A 20,286-nucleotide genomic window follows, 5' to 3' on the forward strand; every position below is an offset into this window, starting at 1 on the left:
TTTGCTACAAACAACGCTTATGTGATGGAAAAATACTAAGAAAATATGGTTCTTGGATCTAAATAACATTATTCATATTCAATAAAAGAAATCAAACATACTGATAATTTGCTGACAATAATAAATATTTTATTGTGTTATGTGAGGAATAAGCCACGCTCATAACATGTAACTGCACTATATGCGCGGTAATATTTTCATTTCTTTTAATTGCTACTGTTCTTTATTTCTATAAATAAATATGCAAACTATTAGTTGCACAATCAATAAGAACTATTATGAGTTTTATATGCAAACTCATCCCCTTGACAAAATTTAAATGAAACTTCACACAAGTGATCAGTAAACAGTAGTTGTGCATGGGCATGTTAGGTTCTTTCAGCGACAAAATTGCAGTTATAGGACTTTGTTTCTTGTTAACATACTATGTACATACAGTCTGCATATGCAATCTTGTGCGTGCCTAATCTACCAAACCCTTACACACAATTTAATGAAACTTCACACAAGTGATCAGTACCAACCCTAGTTGTGCATGGTGCATGTTACATTCTTTTAGATAAATATTCTGCATAGTTATGGGACTTTGTTTTTTGTTACTATACTGTATACATACAGTCTATATACATACAGTCCACATAATTATGCAATCTTGTGTGCGTCAAATTGCAATGTACTGTGGTACTGTGTCAGTGCATGCGGGGGGTACATTAATCACCTTTAGTGATAGCTCTAGTTTCTGACAGTTCTGATTGTAGTTAAAAGTGGGCAAAATGGCTCTTTTACATGTTCACATCTTGAGCACTCCATTTGTGTAGGACATGTTTAGAAGAATTATACCAGTATTATTCCAGATATATATGAAGATTCTATAAAAGTATAGAATTCAATCTGGTATTGCATGCAACTTGCTTAATGGTAAGTTATATGTCCATAATATGTACAAGACTAAATCTTGGTCATGTTTTCAAGATGGGTTTCATAGTGATAGCCCCTGAAAGGGCCAGAATTAGCTATTTTGACCTTGTCTGCACAATAGCAGCTTCATTTATGATTTGAATGTAATCAAACTTGCACAAATCTTGTGTCACCATAAGATCTTGGTTCTTTTCTGAACTGGTCAGATCTCATAATGGGTTCCAGAGCAAAACTTGCACACAACGTGTATCACCATAAGATCTTGATTCCTTTATATACCTCCGAACGGACGTATTGTTATCACCTTGGTGTCCCCTAGTGCAAACCAAATAATTTCTGATCTTTCTGCAGTTACTGAATGCATTGAGGGGGAATTTCATGTTCTGCAAGCTCGTTTGAATCAGAAAGAGTCAATTAGTTGAGTCTTATGACAGGTACTGTTAAAAAGTTGCTATGTTGTACAAAGAACAATTTTCATTGTAATATTTGATATATATTGCAGGTGAAACTATGCTTCCTGATGGTTGGGCACACGCATGAAGACATAGATCAGGTCTTTTCAAGAATTAGCACACATATGAGACATGTTGATGCCCCCACCTTGCCTGCCCTTTTACATGGCATCACAGAGTCAACAACACCAACTCCAGAGGTATTGGAAGTCAAAGGGATTTATGACTACAAGTCCTGTTTTGAAGATGTTAGAGGTATGATAGAAGGCATCTCTGGGCCCCACCAGTTCATGCTAAAGGAGAAAAATGGAAAAGTAATCTTACATTACAAGGACTGGCCTACAGATGCTGTATACAAGACATTGGACTTCAGTGACCGCATTCCTGATGACTTAAATCTGATGCAAGTTGCTGTCAATCCAAAGATGGAAGTGGAGTCCGGAAAAATGAGAAATGATTTACCAAAGTGGAACCAGAGTGGAAGATTATCCGAAGAAAATGTGGAATGGTGGAATGAGTATCTGTTTATTCAAGAACATGAGCCAAATCTGCCTCCTGTTCATCAGCTTCCTTGCTATACAGAAACTGAACAATCTAGAAATTCAGGAGCAGAACATTTAGTGGATGCCATTTCGGCATCAGTTGAGAGACATAAAAAACAATCTGTGCTAAGAGTAAAAGGAAAACGTAGGAGCAGGATCAGCTAACATGAATAAGTGTGTTTCAGTTTGACCTTGACCTCATTTTGGACTTAGGTTGCTTTGTATGGACAAGGATGCCACCGGGGGCATCAAGCGTTTATTGAATGCAGCTTATTTCTTTTTGTTTAGGTCCACTGTGTTTGAATGTTATCAGAACTATAGCTTTGCAACTTTGTTTAATATCATAAGATGAGTTCATAGAGCAATAGCCTAAGTCTGATATATGTATAGTGACTGAATTATGGCCCTTTATTTACTTTAACTGTAGTATTGAAACTTTGTACACTTGTTTATTGTCATTAGATTAGTAATTAGGTCAAGAACCACAACCCTGTTTGATTTGTCTCCTTTAACTTGGAAAATGAGTATTTCTAGGTGGTTCTATTTGTTTAAGTATACTTGCTGTAGCCTTGAAACTTTATACAGGTGATGCTCTTGTTTCATAAAGTGTTTATCTATTTAGAATTTACTTTTTTTTATGTTATTTTCATATTTAAGACATAAAAAAAAAGATAATGTTAATTTGTCATAATTTAAACATTAAAAAAAATTTTCAAAGTTAATTTTCAAAAACATATCTGGCAATTATCAGTGGTATTTGTTGAATAAGATGCAAGAATATCTGTCCAGAGCATTTATTTTTCATGCATGGAGGGATTTTGATGTATTTTGGCACAGTTGTACACCATCATGAGACAGAGTGTCATGTGCAAGAACCTAGAATTATTTTGCTTTGTTGTTACTATAAATAGCTTATATTGTGACTTTTTATACTGGTTGTAGGGAAAAATCAAGAACACTTTTCTGTAGTACAATATGCATGTTACATCCATTTTTTAGGTGTATTTTGACCTATCTTTACTGGCTAGGATTTTTGTGTGGGCTTAGGTTGTTTTTTTTTTAAAGACTTACTCTGCTTTGTTGTTACTTTAAATAACTTATATTGTAACTTTTTGCAATCATTTTTTATTTGGCATAAATGTTTGCCTCAATGAGACAGGGTGTCATGTGCAACTCTTAGTCCTTTTAATAGCTGGCAGGCTCGACATGTTGCCCATGGGCATCTAGTTATTAAAAATACTGCTGTTTATCCATTTCCATTTCCTGTACTTTTGACACCGGAAACAACAAAACACGATGCGCATAATAATCACATGTCGTGAAAACTGAAACTTAAACATTTCGTACTCAATAAAATTTATACGTCATGTGCAATGTGCTATTTATGCAACTTAAGGAATTTTCCAGCGAATTTAAGGCTCAGCAATTATCACAAAACCACAGAATTTCTAGCTTTGTGATCGCATGTTGTCGATCTGTCAGTTCACAATTTCTTGTGAACACGATAGGTACCACATTATGCAATTAATTTTAATCAAACTTGCACACAACTTGTATTGGCATAAAACCTTGGTTCCTTTTGAAAACTGGCAGGATCCCAACATGGGTTCTACAGTAACGGCCCCTTAAAGGGTCAGAATTTGTCATTTTTGGCTTGTGAACAGGATAGGGACCACATTTTGCTGTCAACTTTAATCAGACTTGCACACAACTTGTTTTGGCACAATATCTCAGATTATTCTGAAAACTGGTCAGATTGCATCATGGGTTTTAGAGTTATGGCCTCTTAAAGGGCCAAAATTTTTGAACTTGTAAACACCATAGAGACCACATTTAGCAGTTGATTTTAATTAAACTTGCACGCAACTTGTATTGGCATATTATCTCAGTTCTTCTTGAAAACTGACCAGATCCCATCATGAGTTCCAGAGTTATGGCCCCTTAAAGGGCCAGAATATGCTATTTTGGCTATTGCAGCCATATAGAGACTTCGTTTATTGTTTGATTTGATACAAACTTGCTAAATGTCTTAACAACAATAACTTCTTTCTTGGTTCTTAAGAATTATAAAGATACGGCCTTGAAATTTGGATGAATACGTGTATACAATTTTGCACACCAATCTTAAAACTCTGTCAGTGACCATGCATATTTTAGCATCAGTTTGACATTTGAAACATGTAGCTCATATAACTTAGGTGAACAATCCAGGGTCATAATGACACTCTGGTATTAGTTAAAAAGATTTACAATAATTTGATTCAGTTATTAGGTGTAACAGTTGTATGTAACTATCTTTAAATGTGTAAATGACAACACATTCTTAATACCTCAATGAGGAACTAGATAAAATATTGTATGAAATTTGATTTGATTGATGATTATGTGATCAAAAGAAATGTTTTTGTGTACATTATATAACTTGTTTGTATTATAAAAAATTTTAAGTTACAACAATTGTCAGTGTCTTAATGCTTCCCAAAAATATTCTTGTGTGATTGTCTCTCCCTCCCCCCACCCATAGTGGGGATATACATATTGTTTTGTCCTGTCCTTCTGGCACACTTTGTTTCAGATTAACAACTGGAGAACTGTTTGAACTAGAACCTTCATAGGAATAGATGGCCCTATTGTTATGGGGGATTGAGATAGGTCAGGGGCACAGGGGCCTGAACATGGAAAGCCATTTTCGATCAATAACTGGAGAACTGCTTTACCCAGAATGTTTAGATTTCATAGGAATATTGGACATGCAGAGTACATGACTTTTTTAAATTTTGGGTTCACTCCAGCAAAGGTCAAGGTCTGAGTGGCCAGAACCTGGAAAATTGTTTCCACTCAAAAACCTAACTATTTGACTATATTTTTCAAACTTCATGGGATGATAGGAATTGCAGCGTAGATGATCCCTTTAGTTTTTGAAGTCACTTCTTAAAGGGCAAGGTCACAGGGGCCTGAACATGGAACACTGTTCTCGATCAATAACTGGTGAACCATTTGACATAGAACCTTCAATCTTAGATTTTGAGTTCACTTGATCAAAGGTCATGGGCTTGAACATTGAAAACTGTTTTCAATCCATAACTTGAGAACCACTGACCTAGAACAATGAAACTTCACATGATGAATTGATGATTAGACATGTTTAGGAGACGGTTCCTATTGCAATTCAGTCATTAAACCAACCATCAGTCTCTCTTGTCGCCTATGGGCTTGTGGGCCATACACTTTTCTACAAAAGCATCTTAAGTTTGTTTGGCCTCATATGGTAACAGCTTTGTCTGAAAATTTGAGACAGGACCTTGCCAAATCAGGTGTAGTTCTGACCACTACTTTCAGATAGAAAGAAGAACTTTACTTTCGAATGAAAAGATGTTTATGCAAATTGTTGAGAACTGACACCAGACCTGATCCGCCTATATTATTAGCTCAGACCTGAAATGGGCATATCAGGTATTGAAATGTCTATTTGCATATTTGTCACTTTTTCAACTCTGAATTATAAGAGCTTTCAGAGAAAACATGCTCAACTGCTTAGTTGCTGCATAGCAAGATAGGCTAATATAATATTCGACTACTGTGGCTTATGTGTTTGTGCCTCTCAGATATTGAAGGTATATCTTTGACGTCAATGTTCTGATCTACATATTGAGGGGTTACATGGCCGATCCGTTCCACTGTTAGGGCAGGGTGACGGTTTCAATTCGGAGTAAAATCATATATTTACTGAGCAAATGTTTTCTATACGCTGCATATGAAAATTAAGAGATGGTGCTCGGTGATTAACTAGAGCTTTCAGAAAGCTTATCCGCATAGGACTCAACGTAAATGAAGACCTCACACGGTACTGAAAGCCTTAGTAAGTCGGGCTGCTATGACCAAAGATTTACGCAAGTGGTCAATTCATTTCAGCCTTACCAAAGCGCACCACCGGTATACGAATCAAGGCAGGAACGAAAATCGCATTACAAGTATGTTTTAATATCCGGCTGCTGTGGCTAATGTGTTTCTCCCTCTCAAATATTGAAGGTATACCTTTGACGACAATGTTCTGATCTACATCTTGAGGGGTTACCTGGCGAATTCGGTTCAATGGTTAGGGCAGGGAGACGGTATCAATTCGGAGTAAAATCATATATTTACAGTGCAAATGTTTTCTTTACGCTGCGTATGAAAATCAAGAGATATGGTGCTGGGTGATTACTTAGAGCTTTCAAAAAGCTTATCCACATAGGACTCAAGGTAAATGAGGACCTCACACGATACTGAAAGCCTTAGTAATTCGGGCTGCTATGACATAATATATACGCCAGTGGTCAATTTGTTTCAGCCTTAAACAGGCTCCGGATTGAGTTTGCAAATCCGGAATTTTCGCAAACTCAGCTACCTTTTCCCCTCGAGTTTTTGATTAATTTAACAAAGCGCACCAGCGGTATACTAGTCAAGGCAGGAACAAAAATCGCATTACAAGTGTGTTTTAATATCCGGCTTCTGTGGCTTATGCGTTTGTCCCTCTCAGATATTGAAGGTATACCTTGAAAGTCAACGTTCTGATCTACATTTTGAGGGATTACATGGCCAATTGGGTGCTCTGGTTAGGGCAGGGTGACGGTATCAATTCGGAGAAAATCATATATTTACAGAGCAAATGTTTTCTATACACTGCATATTAAAATTAAGAGATATTGTGCTTGGTGATTACTTAGAGCTGTCAAAAAGCTTATCCGCATAGGACTCAACGTAAATGAGGACCTCACACGATACTGAAAGCCTTAGTAAGTCGGGCTGCTATGACCTAAGATATACGCCAGCGGTCAATTTGTTTCAGCCTAACCAAAGCGAACCACCGGTATACTAGTCAAGGTAAGAAGGAAAATCGCATTACAAGTGTGTTTTAATATCCTACTGCTGTGGCTTATGTGTTTGTCCCTCTCAGATATTGAAGGTATATCTTTGAAGTCAATGTTCTGATTTACATTTTGAGTGGTTACATGGCCGATTCGGTGCACTAGTTAGGGCAGGGTGACGGTATCAATTCGGAGTAAAATCGTATATTTACAGAGCAAATGTTTTCTATCCGCGGCATATAAAAATTAAGAGATATGGTGTTGGCTGATTACTTAGAGCTTTCAAAAAGCTTATCCGCATAGGACTTAACGTAAATTGAGACCTCACCCGATACTGAATGCCTTAGTAAGTCGTGCTGCTATGACCTAAGATATACGCCAGTGGTCAATTCGTTTCAGCCTTATCAAAGTGCACCACCGATATACGAATCAAGGCAGGAACGAAAATCGCATTACAAGTGTGTTTTAATATCCTACTGCTGTAGCTTATGTGTTTGTCCCTCTCAAATATTGAAGGTATACCTTTGAAGACAATATTCTGATTTACATTTTGAGGGGTTACATGGACGATTTGGTGCACTGGCTAGGGCAGGGTGACGTTATCAATTTGGAGAAAATCATATATTTACAGAGCAAATGTTTTCTATACGCTGCATATGGAAATTAAGAGATATGGTGCTGGGTGATTACTTAGAGGTTTCAAAAAGCTTATCCGCATAGGACTCAACGTAAATGAGGACCTCACACGATACTGAAAGCCTTAGTAAGTCGGGCTGCTATGACCTAAGATATACGCCAATTGTCAATTCGTTTCAGCCTTACCAAAGCGCACCACCGGTATAGGAGTCAAGGTAGGAACGAAAATCGCATTACAAGTGTGTTTTAATATCCGGCTGCTGTGGCTTATGTGTTTTTCGCTCTCTGATATTGAAGGTATACCTTTGAAATCAATGTTCTGATCTACATTTTGAGTGGTTACATGGCCGATGAGTTGCACTGGTTAGTGCAGGGTGACGGTATCAATTCGGAGTAAAATCATATATTTACGGAGAAAATGTTTTCTATACGCTGCGTATGAAAATTAAGATATATGGTGCTGGGAGGCTACTTAGAGCTTTGAAAAAGTTTATCCGCATAGGACTCAACGTAAATGATGACCTCGCACGATACTGAAAGCCTTAGTAAGCCTTGCTGCTATGACCTACAATATACGCCAGTGGTCAGTTCTTTTCAGCCTTACCAAAGCGCACCACATGTATACGAGTCAAGGCAGGAACGAAAATCTCTTTACAAGTGTGTTTTAATATCCCGCTGCTCTGGCTTATGTGTTTGACACTCTCAGATATTGAAGGTATACCTTTGAAGTCGATGTTCTGATCTACATTTTGAGGGGTTACATGGCCAATTCGGTGCACTGGTTAGGGCAGGGTGACGGTATCAATTCGGAGAAAATCATATATTTACAAAGCAAACGTTTTCTATACCATGCATATGAAAATTAAGAGATATGGTTCTGGGCGATTACTTAGAGGTTTCAAAACGCTTATCCGCATTGGACTCAACGTAAATGAGGACCTCACACGATACTGAAAGCCTTAGTATGTCGGGCTGCTATGACCTAAGATACATGCCAGTTGTCAATTCGTTTCAGTGTTACCAAAGCGCACCGCCTGTATACGAGTCAAGGCAGGAACGAACATCGCATTACAAGTGTGTTTTAATATCCGGCTGCTGTGGCTTATGTGTTTGTCCATCGTAGATATTTAAGATATACCTTTGAAGACAATGTTCTGATCTACATTTTGAGGAGTTACATAGCCGATTCGGTGCACTGGTTAGGGCAGGGTGACGGTATCAATTCGGAGTAAAGTCATATATTTACAGAGCAAATTTTTTCTATAAGCTGCATATGAAAATTATGAGATATGTGCTGGATGATTACTTAGAGCTTTCAAAAAGTTTATCCGCACAGGACTCAACGTAAATGAGGACCTCACACGATATTGAAAGCCTTAGTAAGTCGGGCTGCTACGACATAAGATATAAGCAAGTGGTCAATTCGTATCAGCCTTACCAAAGCCCACCACCGGTATATGAGTCAAGACAGGAACGAAAATCGCATTAGAAGTGTGTTTTAATATCCGGCTGCTGTGGCTTATGTGTTCGTCGCTCTCTGATATTGAAGGTATACCTTTGAAGTCAATGTTCTGGTCTACATTTTGAGGGGTTATATATGGCCGATTCGGTGCACTGGTTAGGGCAGGATGACGGTATCAATTCGGAGTAAAATCATATATTTACAGAGCAAATGTTTTCTATACGCTGCTTATGAATATTAAGAGATATGGTGCTGGGTGATTACTTAGAGCTTTCACAAAGCTTATCCTAATAGGACTCAACGTAAATGAGGACCTCACACGATACTAAAAGCCTTAGTAAGTCGGGTTGCTATGACCTAAGATATACGCCAGTGGTCAATTCCTTTCAGACTTACCAAAGTGCACCACCTGTATACGAGTCAAGGCAGGAACGAAAATCGCATGACAAGTGTGTTTTAATATCCGGCTTCTGTGGCTTATGCGTTTGTCCCTCTCATATATTGAAGGTATACCTTTAAAGTCAACGTTCTGATCTACATGGGCTTACATGGCAAATTGGGTGCTCTGGTTAGGGCAGGGTGACGGTATCGATTCGGAGAAAATCATATATTTACAGAGCAAATGTTTTCTATACACTGCATATTAAAATTAAGAGATATGGTACTTGGTGATTACTTAGAGCTGTCAAAAAGCTTATCCGCATAGGACTCAACGTAAATGAGGACCTCACACGTTACTGAAAGCCTTAGTAAGTCGGGCTGCTATGACCTAAGATATACGCCCGCGGTCAATTTGTTTCAGCCTAACCAAAGCGAACCACCGGTATACTAATCAAGGTAAGAACGAAAATCGCATTAGAAGTGTGTTTTAATATCCTACTGCTGTGGCTTATGTGTTTGTCCCTCTCAGATATTGAAGGTATATCTTTGAAGACAATGTTCTGATTTACATTTTGACTGGTTACATGGCCGATTCGGTGCACTAGTTAGGGCAGGGTGACGGTATCAATTCGGAGTATAATCGTATATTTACAGAGTAAATGTTTTCTATCCGCGGCATATAAAAATTAAGAGATATGGTGTTGGCTGATTACTTAGAGCTTTCAGAAAGCTTATCCGCATAGGTCTCAACGTAAATGAAGACCTCACACGGTACTGAAAGCCTTAGTAAGTCGGGCTGCTATGACCAAAGATATACGCAAGTGGTCAATTCGTTTCAGCCTTACCAAAGCGCACCACCTGTATACGAATCAAGGCAGGAACGAAAATCGCATTACAAGTCTGTTTTAATATCCGGCTGCTGTGGCTAATGTGTTTCTCCCTCTCAAATATTGAAGGGACACCTTTGAAGAGAATGTTCTGATCTACCTCTTGAGGGGTTACATGGACGATTCGGTGCACTGGTTGGGGCAGGGTGACGGTATCAATTCGGAGAAAATCATATATTTACCTAACAAATGTTTTCTATACGCTGCATATGAAAATTAAGTGGTATGGTGCCGTGTTATTATCTAGAGCTTTCAGAAAGATTATCCGCATAGGACTCAACGTAAATGAAGACCTCACACGATACTGAAATCCTTAGTAAGTCGGGCTGCTATGACCTAAGATATACGCAAGTGGTCAATTCGTTTCAGACTTACCAAAGCGCACCACCTGTATACGAATCAAGGCAGGAACGAAAATCGCATTACAAGCGTGTTTTAATATCCGGCTGCTGTGGCTTATGTTTTTCTCCCTGTCAAATATTGAAGGTATACCTTTGAAGACAATGTTCTGATCTACATCTTGAGGGGTTACCTGGCCAATTCGGTGCACTGGTTAGGGCAGGGTGACGGTATCAATTCGGAGTAAAATCATATATTTACAGTGCAAATGTTTTCTTTACGCTGCATATGAAAATCAAGAGATATGGTGCTGGGTGATTACCTAGAGCTTTCAAAAAGCTTATCCACATAGGACTCAACGTAAATGAGGACCTCACACGATACTGAAAGCCTTAGTAAGTCGGGCTGCTATGACATAAAATATACGCTAGTGGTCAATTTGTTTCAGCCTTAACAAAGCGCACCAGCGGTATACTAGTCAAGGCACGAACAAAAATCGCATTACAAGTGTGTTTTAATATCCGGCTTCTGTGGCTTATGCGTTTGTCCCTCTCAGATATTGAAAGTATACCTTTAAAGTCAACGTTCTGATCTACATTTTGAGGGATTACATGGCCAATTGGGTGCTCTGGTTAGGGCAGGGTGACGGTATCGATTCGGAGAAAATCATATATTTACAGAGCAAATGTTTTCTATACCATGCATATTAAAATTAAGAGATATGGTGCTTGGTGATTACTTAGAGCTGTCAAAAAGCTTATCCGCATAGGACTCAACGTAAATGAGGACCTCACACGATACTGAAAGCCTTAGTAAGTCGGGCTGCTATGACCTAAGATATACGCCAGCGGTCAATTTGTTTCAGCCTAACCAAAGCGAACCACCGGTATACTAGTCAAGGTAAGAACGAAAATCGCATTAGAAGTGTGTTTTAATATCCTACTGCTGTGGCTTATGTGTTTGTCCCTCTCAGATATTGAAGGTATATATTTGAAGACTATGTTCTGATTTACATTTTGAGTGGTTACATGGCCGATTCGGTGCACTAGTTAGGGCAGGGTGACGGTATCAATTCGGAGTAAAATCGTATATTTACAGAGCAAATGTTTTCTATCCGCGGCAAATAAAAATTAAGAGATATGGTGTTGGCTGATTACTTAGAGCTTTCAAAAAGCTTATCCGCATAGGACTCAACGTTAATGAAGACCTCACCCGATACTGAAAGCCTTAGTAAGTCGGGCTGCTATGACCTAAGATATACGCCAGTGGTCAATTCGTTTCAGCCTTATCAAAGTGCACCACCGATATACGAATCAAGGCAGGAACGAAAATCGCATTACAAGTGTGTTTTAATATCCTACTGCTGTGGCTTATGTGTTTGTCCCTCTCAAATATTGAAGGTATACCTTTGAAGACAATATTCTGATTTACATTTTGAGGGGTTACATGGACGATTCGGTGCACTGGCTAGGGCAGGGTGACGTTATCAATTCGGAGAAAATCATATATTTACAGAGCAAATGTTTTCTATACGCTGCATATGAAAATTAAGAGATATGGTGCTGGGTGATTACTTAGAGCTTTCAAAATGCTTGTCCGCATAGGACTCAACGTAAATGAGGACCTCACACGATACTGAAAGCCTTAGTAAGTCGGGCTGCTATGACCTAAGATATACGCCAGTGGTCAATTCGTTTCAGCCTTACCAAAGCGCACCACCGGTATACGAGTCAAGGTAGGAACGAAAATCGCATTACAAGTGTGTTTTAATATCCGGCTGCTGTGGCTTATGTGTTTGTCGCTCTCTGATATTGAAGGTATACCTTTGAAATCAATGTTCTGATCTACATTTTGAGGGGTTACATGGCCGATTCGGTGCACTGGTTAGGGCAGGGTGACGGTATCAATTCGGAGTAAAATCATATATTTACGGAGAAAATGTTTTCTATACGCTGCGTATGAAAATTAAGAGATATGGTGCTGGGTGGCTACTTAGAGCTTTGAAAAAGTTTATCCGCATAGGACTCAACGTAAATGATGACCTCGCACGATACTGAAAGCCTTAGTAAGCCTTGCTTCTATGACCTAAGATATACGCCAGTGGTCAATTCGTTTCAGCCTTAACAAAGCGCATCACCGTTATACGAGTCAAGGCAAGAACGAAAATTGCATTACAAGTGTGTTTTAATATACGGCTGCTATGGCTTTTGTGTTTGTCCCTCTCAGATATTGAAGGTATACCTTTAAAGTCAATGTTCTGATCTACATTTTGAGGCGTTGCATGGCCGATTCGGTGCACTGGTTCAGGGTGACGGTATCAGTTCGGAGTAAAATCGTATATTTACAGAGCGAATGTTTTCTATACGCTGAATATGAAAATTAAGAGATTTGGAGCTGGGTGATTACTGAAAGCCTTAGCAAGTCGGGCTGCTATGACCTAAGATATACGCCAGTGGTCAATTGGTTTCAGCCTTACCAAAGCGCACCACCGGTATACGAGTCAAGGTAGGAACGAAAATCGCATTACAAGTTTGTTTTAATATCCGGCTGCTGTGGCTTATGTGTTTTTGTAATGTTTTTCACAAAGGTCAGATTAGTTAATTGCCATATCAGACTGTATCTGTATGATAAAATTATAAAAAGTACATTGATTTTTATTTTAATACATTAAAAGGCTTAGATCACTTTTATGGTAGCTGCTTGTTTTTTTTTCAATCTTTTCCACTTGGGAGATGGGGGGTGGGGAAGGGGGCGGGGTCAGTGTGAAGGAATGTTGGGGTGGGGAGAGAGGCCAACCTGTTAAATGTTTACCTGTCTTTGAGTTATGTGTCATGCAAAATAAGCAATTAAAAATATCATTTTAATGATAATTTGCTAAAACAGTATTTTTAAAATGGACATGAACAGATATCCATATAGATAATTTATCTAACTAATACTTTTTAAAATGTCTGCTGGCCAAAAATAGATAGCTTTTTACTTTAAAGAAGATGTATTATACTTTATGCAATAGTTTTCGAAGTATTTAAATCAAATATATTACTTGATATTTACGTTACACGCGAGTGTTCAAGACAAACAGGGTAGTGTTCCTCTGTAATGAAAATAATATCTAGTATGATAAATATGTTTGACAGTAATGTTTAATAGATATGATAGTGAAGTTTGAGGTTTTGAAACAAAATCATATTCACCTTAACATAAATATTTATATTTAACGTCTTTGCATTATGCATTTTAAGTTAAATTTGCATTTTATGAGACGAATTTGGAAATCTGATGTTCAATGAAAAACAACGATAATGTTATATTTGGTTTTTACTCTAGTTTTGTACCTTTCTTTCTCAAAGCGCAAAGCTCACAAAATGTGTTTTTAACAAAATTTTCGAGCTTCATTAGCAATTGTCATGTTGTACTAACTGAAATATAAAAGAATGCGGCAGTGAAAAATCACATTTGCACTCATGTTTTTTTCACGACCACTGAACTGCAATTCGGATTTTAACTGATGGCACATTGTCCATACTTCACCCAGAAAACTCGTTGCTAACGAAAAAATGTTATGTATGACATTGAGTAAGCACTTTTATTTTTACTCATTTGTTCTCTTCTGTTTGGGTCATTTTATTAAGATTGGCTGTAAAGAGTATTTAAATGCAAAGATTTATTTAAAGAATGGAATGGCTGATGCCAGTCAATGTAAACTCTTGAACTATTTTCATATTCACAGATGATTAGTAAAGTTTCCAAACTATATATCAACATCAAAATATCAAGAATTTATAATTTTATTTATTTCTCGAATCTGCAAGTAAAACGCGGAAAAACGCAATTCCAGAAAATTACCTTAATTCAACTAGAAGTCTGTGTTGCTTTGTTTTATTCATTCTGTGCGAATAAATGGTCTTCTTATAATTTCTATACTGATGGCAAGCAATTCCTGTTAGTTTTGTATCATATTATCAATATATTCAAAATACAAATACTCTGGAAATATAACTAGGATTCTTTGAAGCTGTCCCCGCTAAACTGGAAAATGCACTGCCCCTTTCCCCCACGCCCGCATGAATGGAGATGGGTTTTGTATGTGTTATTGTTTTGTTGGTAGTCCACTTACTTCGACACCTACCTGAAAAAATGAATCCGCCCTCGATTATTAACAAAATATGAGATACAGGCGTTTAAACCATTCTTTTACTGAAAATTTTGTGTCGTATATATATACGGCCAACTGATCTGATTTTTTTCAACTCTCGACAGCCTTATATCAAACATTAGTAGTGGTAAACAAGTCTTTTTATCATTAACACCGACCTAAAAGTAATTCTGCGCTACAGAAGTGACTATAATTAGCGCTTTAAAATGAAAGTATGACAGCTGAAAAGGTTGTAAAATTGTCCGAATCTGGGTCGCCAACCAGTAATCTGTATTGTCCTGTAACACTGCTGCTTGACAAACAACTTATCTTACTTTTACAGAAATCTTAACCTTACCAAGCATGAACTTAATTATTTCTTTTCTTTTCGTCTTTCTCTGCCTCCCATTTCCAGAGTTATGACCCCTGAGAGAGTCGAAATGCACACTTTCACCTTGTGACGCGCCTAGTTCAAAACGTATTTCATATAAATTGATGGAAAAACATAGCTTTTATCACATATACTGCTGTATATATTTACTGGCGGTTTCTGTTCATAAAATGGTGTTGGAAAAAAACGCAAACATTATAAAGCTTTAGAGCAGAACGAAACACGTTGCGATTATATCACAGGTGTACATGTAGTTGAAATTTCCGATCATAGAATTACTGGAATCTTAGACATTGCAAAATGTGGTCTCTATCGTGTTCACAAGCCAAAAATAACAAATTTTGGCCCTTTACAATACAAGTTGTGTACAAGTTTTATTAAAAATTGATTGCAAACTGTGGTCTCTATTGTGTTCACAAGAAATTGTGAACGGACGACGGACGAAGGGCGATCACAAAAGCTCACCTTGTCACTACGTGACAGCTGAGCTAAAAAGGTGGCTGTGTATGACACCCTATAAACTGAAATATTGTTTGTTGTTCATAATTCACCAATAAATGTTCCTTGTAATATACATATATAGAGGTTAGTGGACTTGCTGTGGCATGTGCGTGTTCGTTTGTACTGCTAGGCGCTTTGCCGCAATTGGTCTGGTATATTGTGGTGATGATTTAGTTCGTATAAATTCTCTCTAATATATATATATATAGTCTACCTCCCCCGGTAAGGTTCCTTTTTTATTTCTTTTCTTTCACAAAAAAAAACGGAGATAACAAAACAAAACAGTTGGTTTTCTCACCCATTTTGTTTGTTCCCCTCATAACCCATCTCTAAGATTTAGAACACAAACATGGCAGAAAACTAACCAGTTTTTTTTTTTCTACCCTCTGCTTAGTTCTATCCCCGTTATTTTTTTCCCTTTGAAAAAATGGAGAAAAAACTAACCACTTGTTTTTTACTCACCCTTGGTAAGTATCTCTACCTGTCTGTACACAAAAATTGGAGGAGGACATGAAAATAATCTCATATAACTAAGCTTAAAGTCAGAGCACTACCTAAATCATACTCAAATCGTATCTCTCCAGCATGAATACGTTTATGTTCATGCAAATTTAAATTTTTGAAGTTTATTTTTACATAGATGTCACACTCAAAAAGCTCATTACTTTTAAAAACGACATTTCATGTGGTCATATATGCTAGAGCTCCAATGGAATGCTTTCAATCAAATACAGAATTCATAAGGTTTCTCTTCAGCATGAATTGATCTAAGATCATGTAATGAATGTGCTCTTTTGAAAGATGATTTATGTATGTTGCTCTGAAAGGCTCTTCACATGAACAGTCTTGGTATGAATACTAATTATGTGTCTCTTTAAGTCAGAAGAGGTTTTAAAAGCTTTTTTGCATGTCTCACACTCAAAAGGCCGTTCTCCAGTGTGAATAAGTTTATATCTACGCAAGTCCGCTGCTCTCTTGAACTTTTTGCTACACAAGTCACACTCGAACGGTCTATCATCCGAATGATGTTTCATATGGGCATATAAGTTTCCTCTCCAATTAAATGATTTTTGGCAAATAGAACATTTATAAACTTTCTCTGGAGAATGGGTATTTCTATGGTCATTCAATGTTTTAGCTCTTTTGAACGATTTCTTACAAATAACGCATTGATATGCTTTTACATTGGTATGAACAATTTCATGTTCTTTCAAATATTCACGTTCACTGAATGCCTTTCCACAGATCTTGCATTCGTAAGACCGTTCTCCTGTATGAATATGTAAATGAACCCTTAAATTTTCTTTCGAGCGGAATTTTTTCCCACAGACATTGCACTTAAATGGAAGCATTCCAGTATGAATCTTCCTATGTTGACGTAAATTGGCTGGATATCTGAAAGATTTTTTACAAATTTCACATACGTAAGGGCGTTCTCCAGTATGAACGGACTGGTGATGTTTTAAATCTTTTGCACGGATGAAACTTTTCTTGCATATATTGCACTCTGACAGACCTAAACCTGTATGGAGACGCACATGTCTGCGTAACGTACCAGACAGGCTGAATGTTTTTGAGCATATTTCACACTTAAAACGCTGCTGCTTTTCTGTACTAATATGTGATTTTAAGTCTTTTTCCTTACTAACTATTTTCTTAGACATGTCGGATCTATGACAGTATTTTTCATTTGATGTACTGCTTGAAGCCATTCCTGGTTAAAACTGACAGCCAATACTTAGTTTCCAAATCAAATTATCAGATATGTCCGATCAAACCTTATTACCTATTTAGGTGCTATCTTCTATAAAACCAACTGTAGCTCAATAAATGTAATATGTAACAGTTTGTATCTAACTTTTGTTGCTAGCAGCAATTCATGTGATTTGGTTCAGTTCCAGTTAAGAATAAAAATAATACAAAAATCTTGCAGAATAGGCATCCTCTCTAGAAGCATGGATAGTTGACTGAAAACCCAACCTTACATGGATGGACAACTTATACCATCAACCTCCCAGCATCCGGACTAGGCTAAAACTGCTGAAAATAATTCTCATTTAAGTAAATCACCTAGCACTAAACACTAGTCTGGATACCAGTCTTGACCAGAAACCTGGATCACTAGCTTTGGGGTCAGTTCTGCTTACCACTATGTCACTGAAACTTGAACACTAAAATTTCACTTTGATTAATGTGGAGTCAAGCGATGTCATCACTGTGTTTCAAGGTAACCTAGCGTTCATCCACTGAGCTTGAACACTGACATTTCACTTTGAGGAATGTGGAATCAAGCGTGTAGTCCCTGTATTTGGTAGTCTGGCATTTATATTTATACACACTGAGCTGGAACATCACATCCAAATCTGTTTTTGTGTTACACTGTGACTTTAACAGTATTTTGACACTTTTCGTTACAGCTTTCCGTATTTATTCACTTTATCTTGAAGTTATGTCACGATACTTTTTCTACTGCTCCTGGCTATGTTACTGGTATTTATACATTACAATTCTAAAGTTTTACAAATATCAGTCTAAACGGCTCATAATAGATGTATTCCTCAAAGGAAGGACAGCAGTGCCAAGTGTATTCCTCGGTTCATCAGTACCTAGAGATGGAATAAAGAAATGAAATTATATTTACGTTTATATATCAATTATTCAAGTGAAAATAACCTTCAACATAATGTCCCCGCCGTTACATGACTGAAATACTGTTGAAAAACGGCGTTAAACCCAAAACAAACAAAATCAACATAATGTTAATATAGTCTACAAATACCATATCTCAGGTTTTTGCGCATATCTAATTTTAACTACATGTATATTTGCGTACCCCTAAATATCCTGTAAAATAGATCAGCAAACAACAGCTGTTACAGGTGACAGCACGCTCGACTATTTCGATGCTGGATAGTAAAACTGGGCACATCTGAGGAAACTGGAGCTCTCACTGGAGTGTTTAATGACTCCAATGGTGAATGAAGATATTGCACAATAGCTTGAGTCTGTGTCAAAAATATTAAGCAATAATAAGCATGATAAGAGAGGTAAAGATAACGTGTATCAAAATACCATGCAAGTATAATTCTAAGCAAAAAGGGTGCATAATTCACATAATAGTTGTGCAAAAGTTATGCACCATGTGTCAGATGATGTAGGTGATGATATGGATATTTCCTAATAACTGAGGTATAGTGAAAATGCATCAAAATTAACAATAGATTATGAGTCAAAGGGGGGCATAATTCATGAAAAAATGGTCCAGAGATATGCACCATAGGTCATATGAGATGGGTGGTAAGGTAGAACAAGTATTTTAAGTTTGAATCAAATCCATTTAGTAATAAGTCAGATATTTAGTGAAAGTGCACCAAATTTACCTGAAATTCTAAGTAATAAGGAGGGAATAATTCATGAAATATTGGTGCCAGAGTTATGACCCTTGTGCAATATGATGTGGGTGAGGATGAGGAACAACTCTTTTTATGTTTGAAGAAAATCAATCAAGTAATAACAGAGATAAAGGGAAAGTGCATCAACACTTAAACCTGAAATTTTAAGTATAAAAGGGAGATAAATCATAAAATACAGGTGTCACAATTATGCCCCTTGTGGCAATTGATGCAGGTAGTGATGATGACCAATTATCTTAAGTTTGAATCAAAACCCTTGTGAAATAACACAGATACAATGAAAATGCATCAAAAAAAATATCAAATTGTAAAAAACAAGGGGCATAATTCCTGAGAAATTGGTGTCAGAGTTATACACCTAGTCTCATATGATGTGGGTGATTCTAAGTAAAAAGGGGTAGATAATTCATGAAATACTGATGCAAGAGTGTTGACCTTTGTGCCGTATTATATGATGATAAGGAACAACTATTTTAAGTTTGAAGCAAATCCATCAAGTAATAACAAAGATAATGAGAAACTTTGAAAGTGCATCAAAACTTTAACCAAAGTGCGGACACGGAAGGACGCCGACTACAACACCAGGTCGAGTAGGATAGCTCTCCATACTTCGTATAGTCAAGCTAAAAATTGATACAAGAAACGCATGAGTTTCTGTTACCAGATTTTCTACTTTCAATTTGCTACCCGGCGTTGTCATAAATAGTACACATTGTGTTATCCAGGTATCAAATCAATATCTATACAAATATCCGATAGGTTTATCTTAATAATTTAAAATATTTAATTAGCGAACTTAAAATTGCCTTATATTTATTGCGGATGATTTGGAATATTTGGGTCTTTACTGATAAAGAAGTGCCTAGGGGCCGGTAACCACATTAGCTTACACAACATTTAAATGCAGAACAAATGGAGGTATTAATCTGTTCATTGCTAAAAGGCAGTTGCCAGGTACCTACTATCCTAGACCTTTGGTCTGCATAGCAGGTTTCGGCTACCTAGACTAAAGGTCTAGGTAGCCGGCTCTATATAGACATATTGTATATGAACATGTAAGTCAAGGTAACCGGCTTTTATAAATTGAATTATAAAGGATCATTAGATTATTTAATTAAATTTCATTTCTTGTGATTTATTATTAATTACTTGTGTTTAACATTTTTATTTCGCCGTATTTATGCATTCACATCTTATCAACCGACATAATTATTGTCATGTTGAAACGTACTCGATACATATTTGAGTAACATTATTCAATTCATTCTTAAAACAAAACAAACAGTTAAAAATCAGAAGTGCAAAACAGATAACATCAATGTACATGAAATGATGCAGCTCTTCTAAATGTACCGGAGTTTGATTCTTTCATGTGCATTTTT

At 37.1% G+C, this 20,286-nt stretch overlaps 2 protein-coding genes across 2 annotated transcripts; one reads left to right on the forward strand and one right to left on the reverse strand.

Annotated features, from left to right (window-relative positions):
• Positions 1–1,438: 1,438 nt before the first annotated feature.
• LOC123562516 (uncharacterized) lies at positions 1,439–2,077 on the forward strand. The gene has a single exon (XM_053531274.1). It carries the CDS (start codon positions 1,439–1,441, stop codon positions 2,075–2,077), a length of 639 nt encoding a protein of 212 aa, XP_053387249.1.
• Positions 2,078–15,748: 13,671 nt separating this feature from the next.
• LOC123543253 (zinc finger protein 675-like) lies at positions 15,749–17,483 on the reverse strand. The gene has a single exon (XM_053530967.1). The coding sequence runs from the start codon at positions 17,201–17,203 to the stop codon at positions 16,298–16,300; it is 906 nt and encodes a 301-aa protein (XP_053386942.1). The 5' UTR covers positions 17,204–17,483; the 3' UTR covers positions 15,749–16,297.
• Positions 17,484–20,286: the final 2,803 nt, after the last annotated feature.

This window comes from Mercenaria mercenaria, chromosome 19 (genome assembly GCF_021730395.1).
Source record: "Mercenaria mercenaria strain notata chromosome 19, MADL_Memer_1, whole genome shotgun sequence".
In the NCBI taxonomy this organism is placed as follows: domain Eukaryota; kingdom Metazoa; phylum Mollusca; class Bivalvia; order Venerida; family Veneridae; genus Mercenaria; species Mercenaria mercenaria.

What these genes read in the sequence shown, in the direction of transcription:
- LOC123543253 (XM_053530967.1), bottom strand. Translation starts at nt 17,203, where the DNA reads ATGGCTTCAAGCAGTACATCAAATGAAAAATACTGTCATAGATCCGAC.
- LOC123562516 (XM_053531274.1), top strand. Translation starts at nt 1,439, where the DNA reads ATGGTTGGGCACACGCATGAAGACATAGATCAGGTCTTTTCAAGAATT.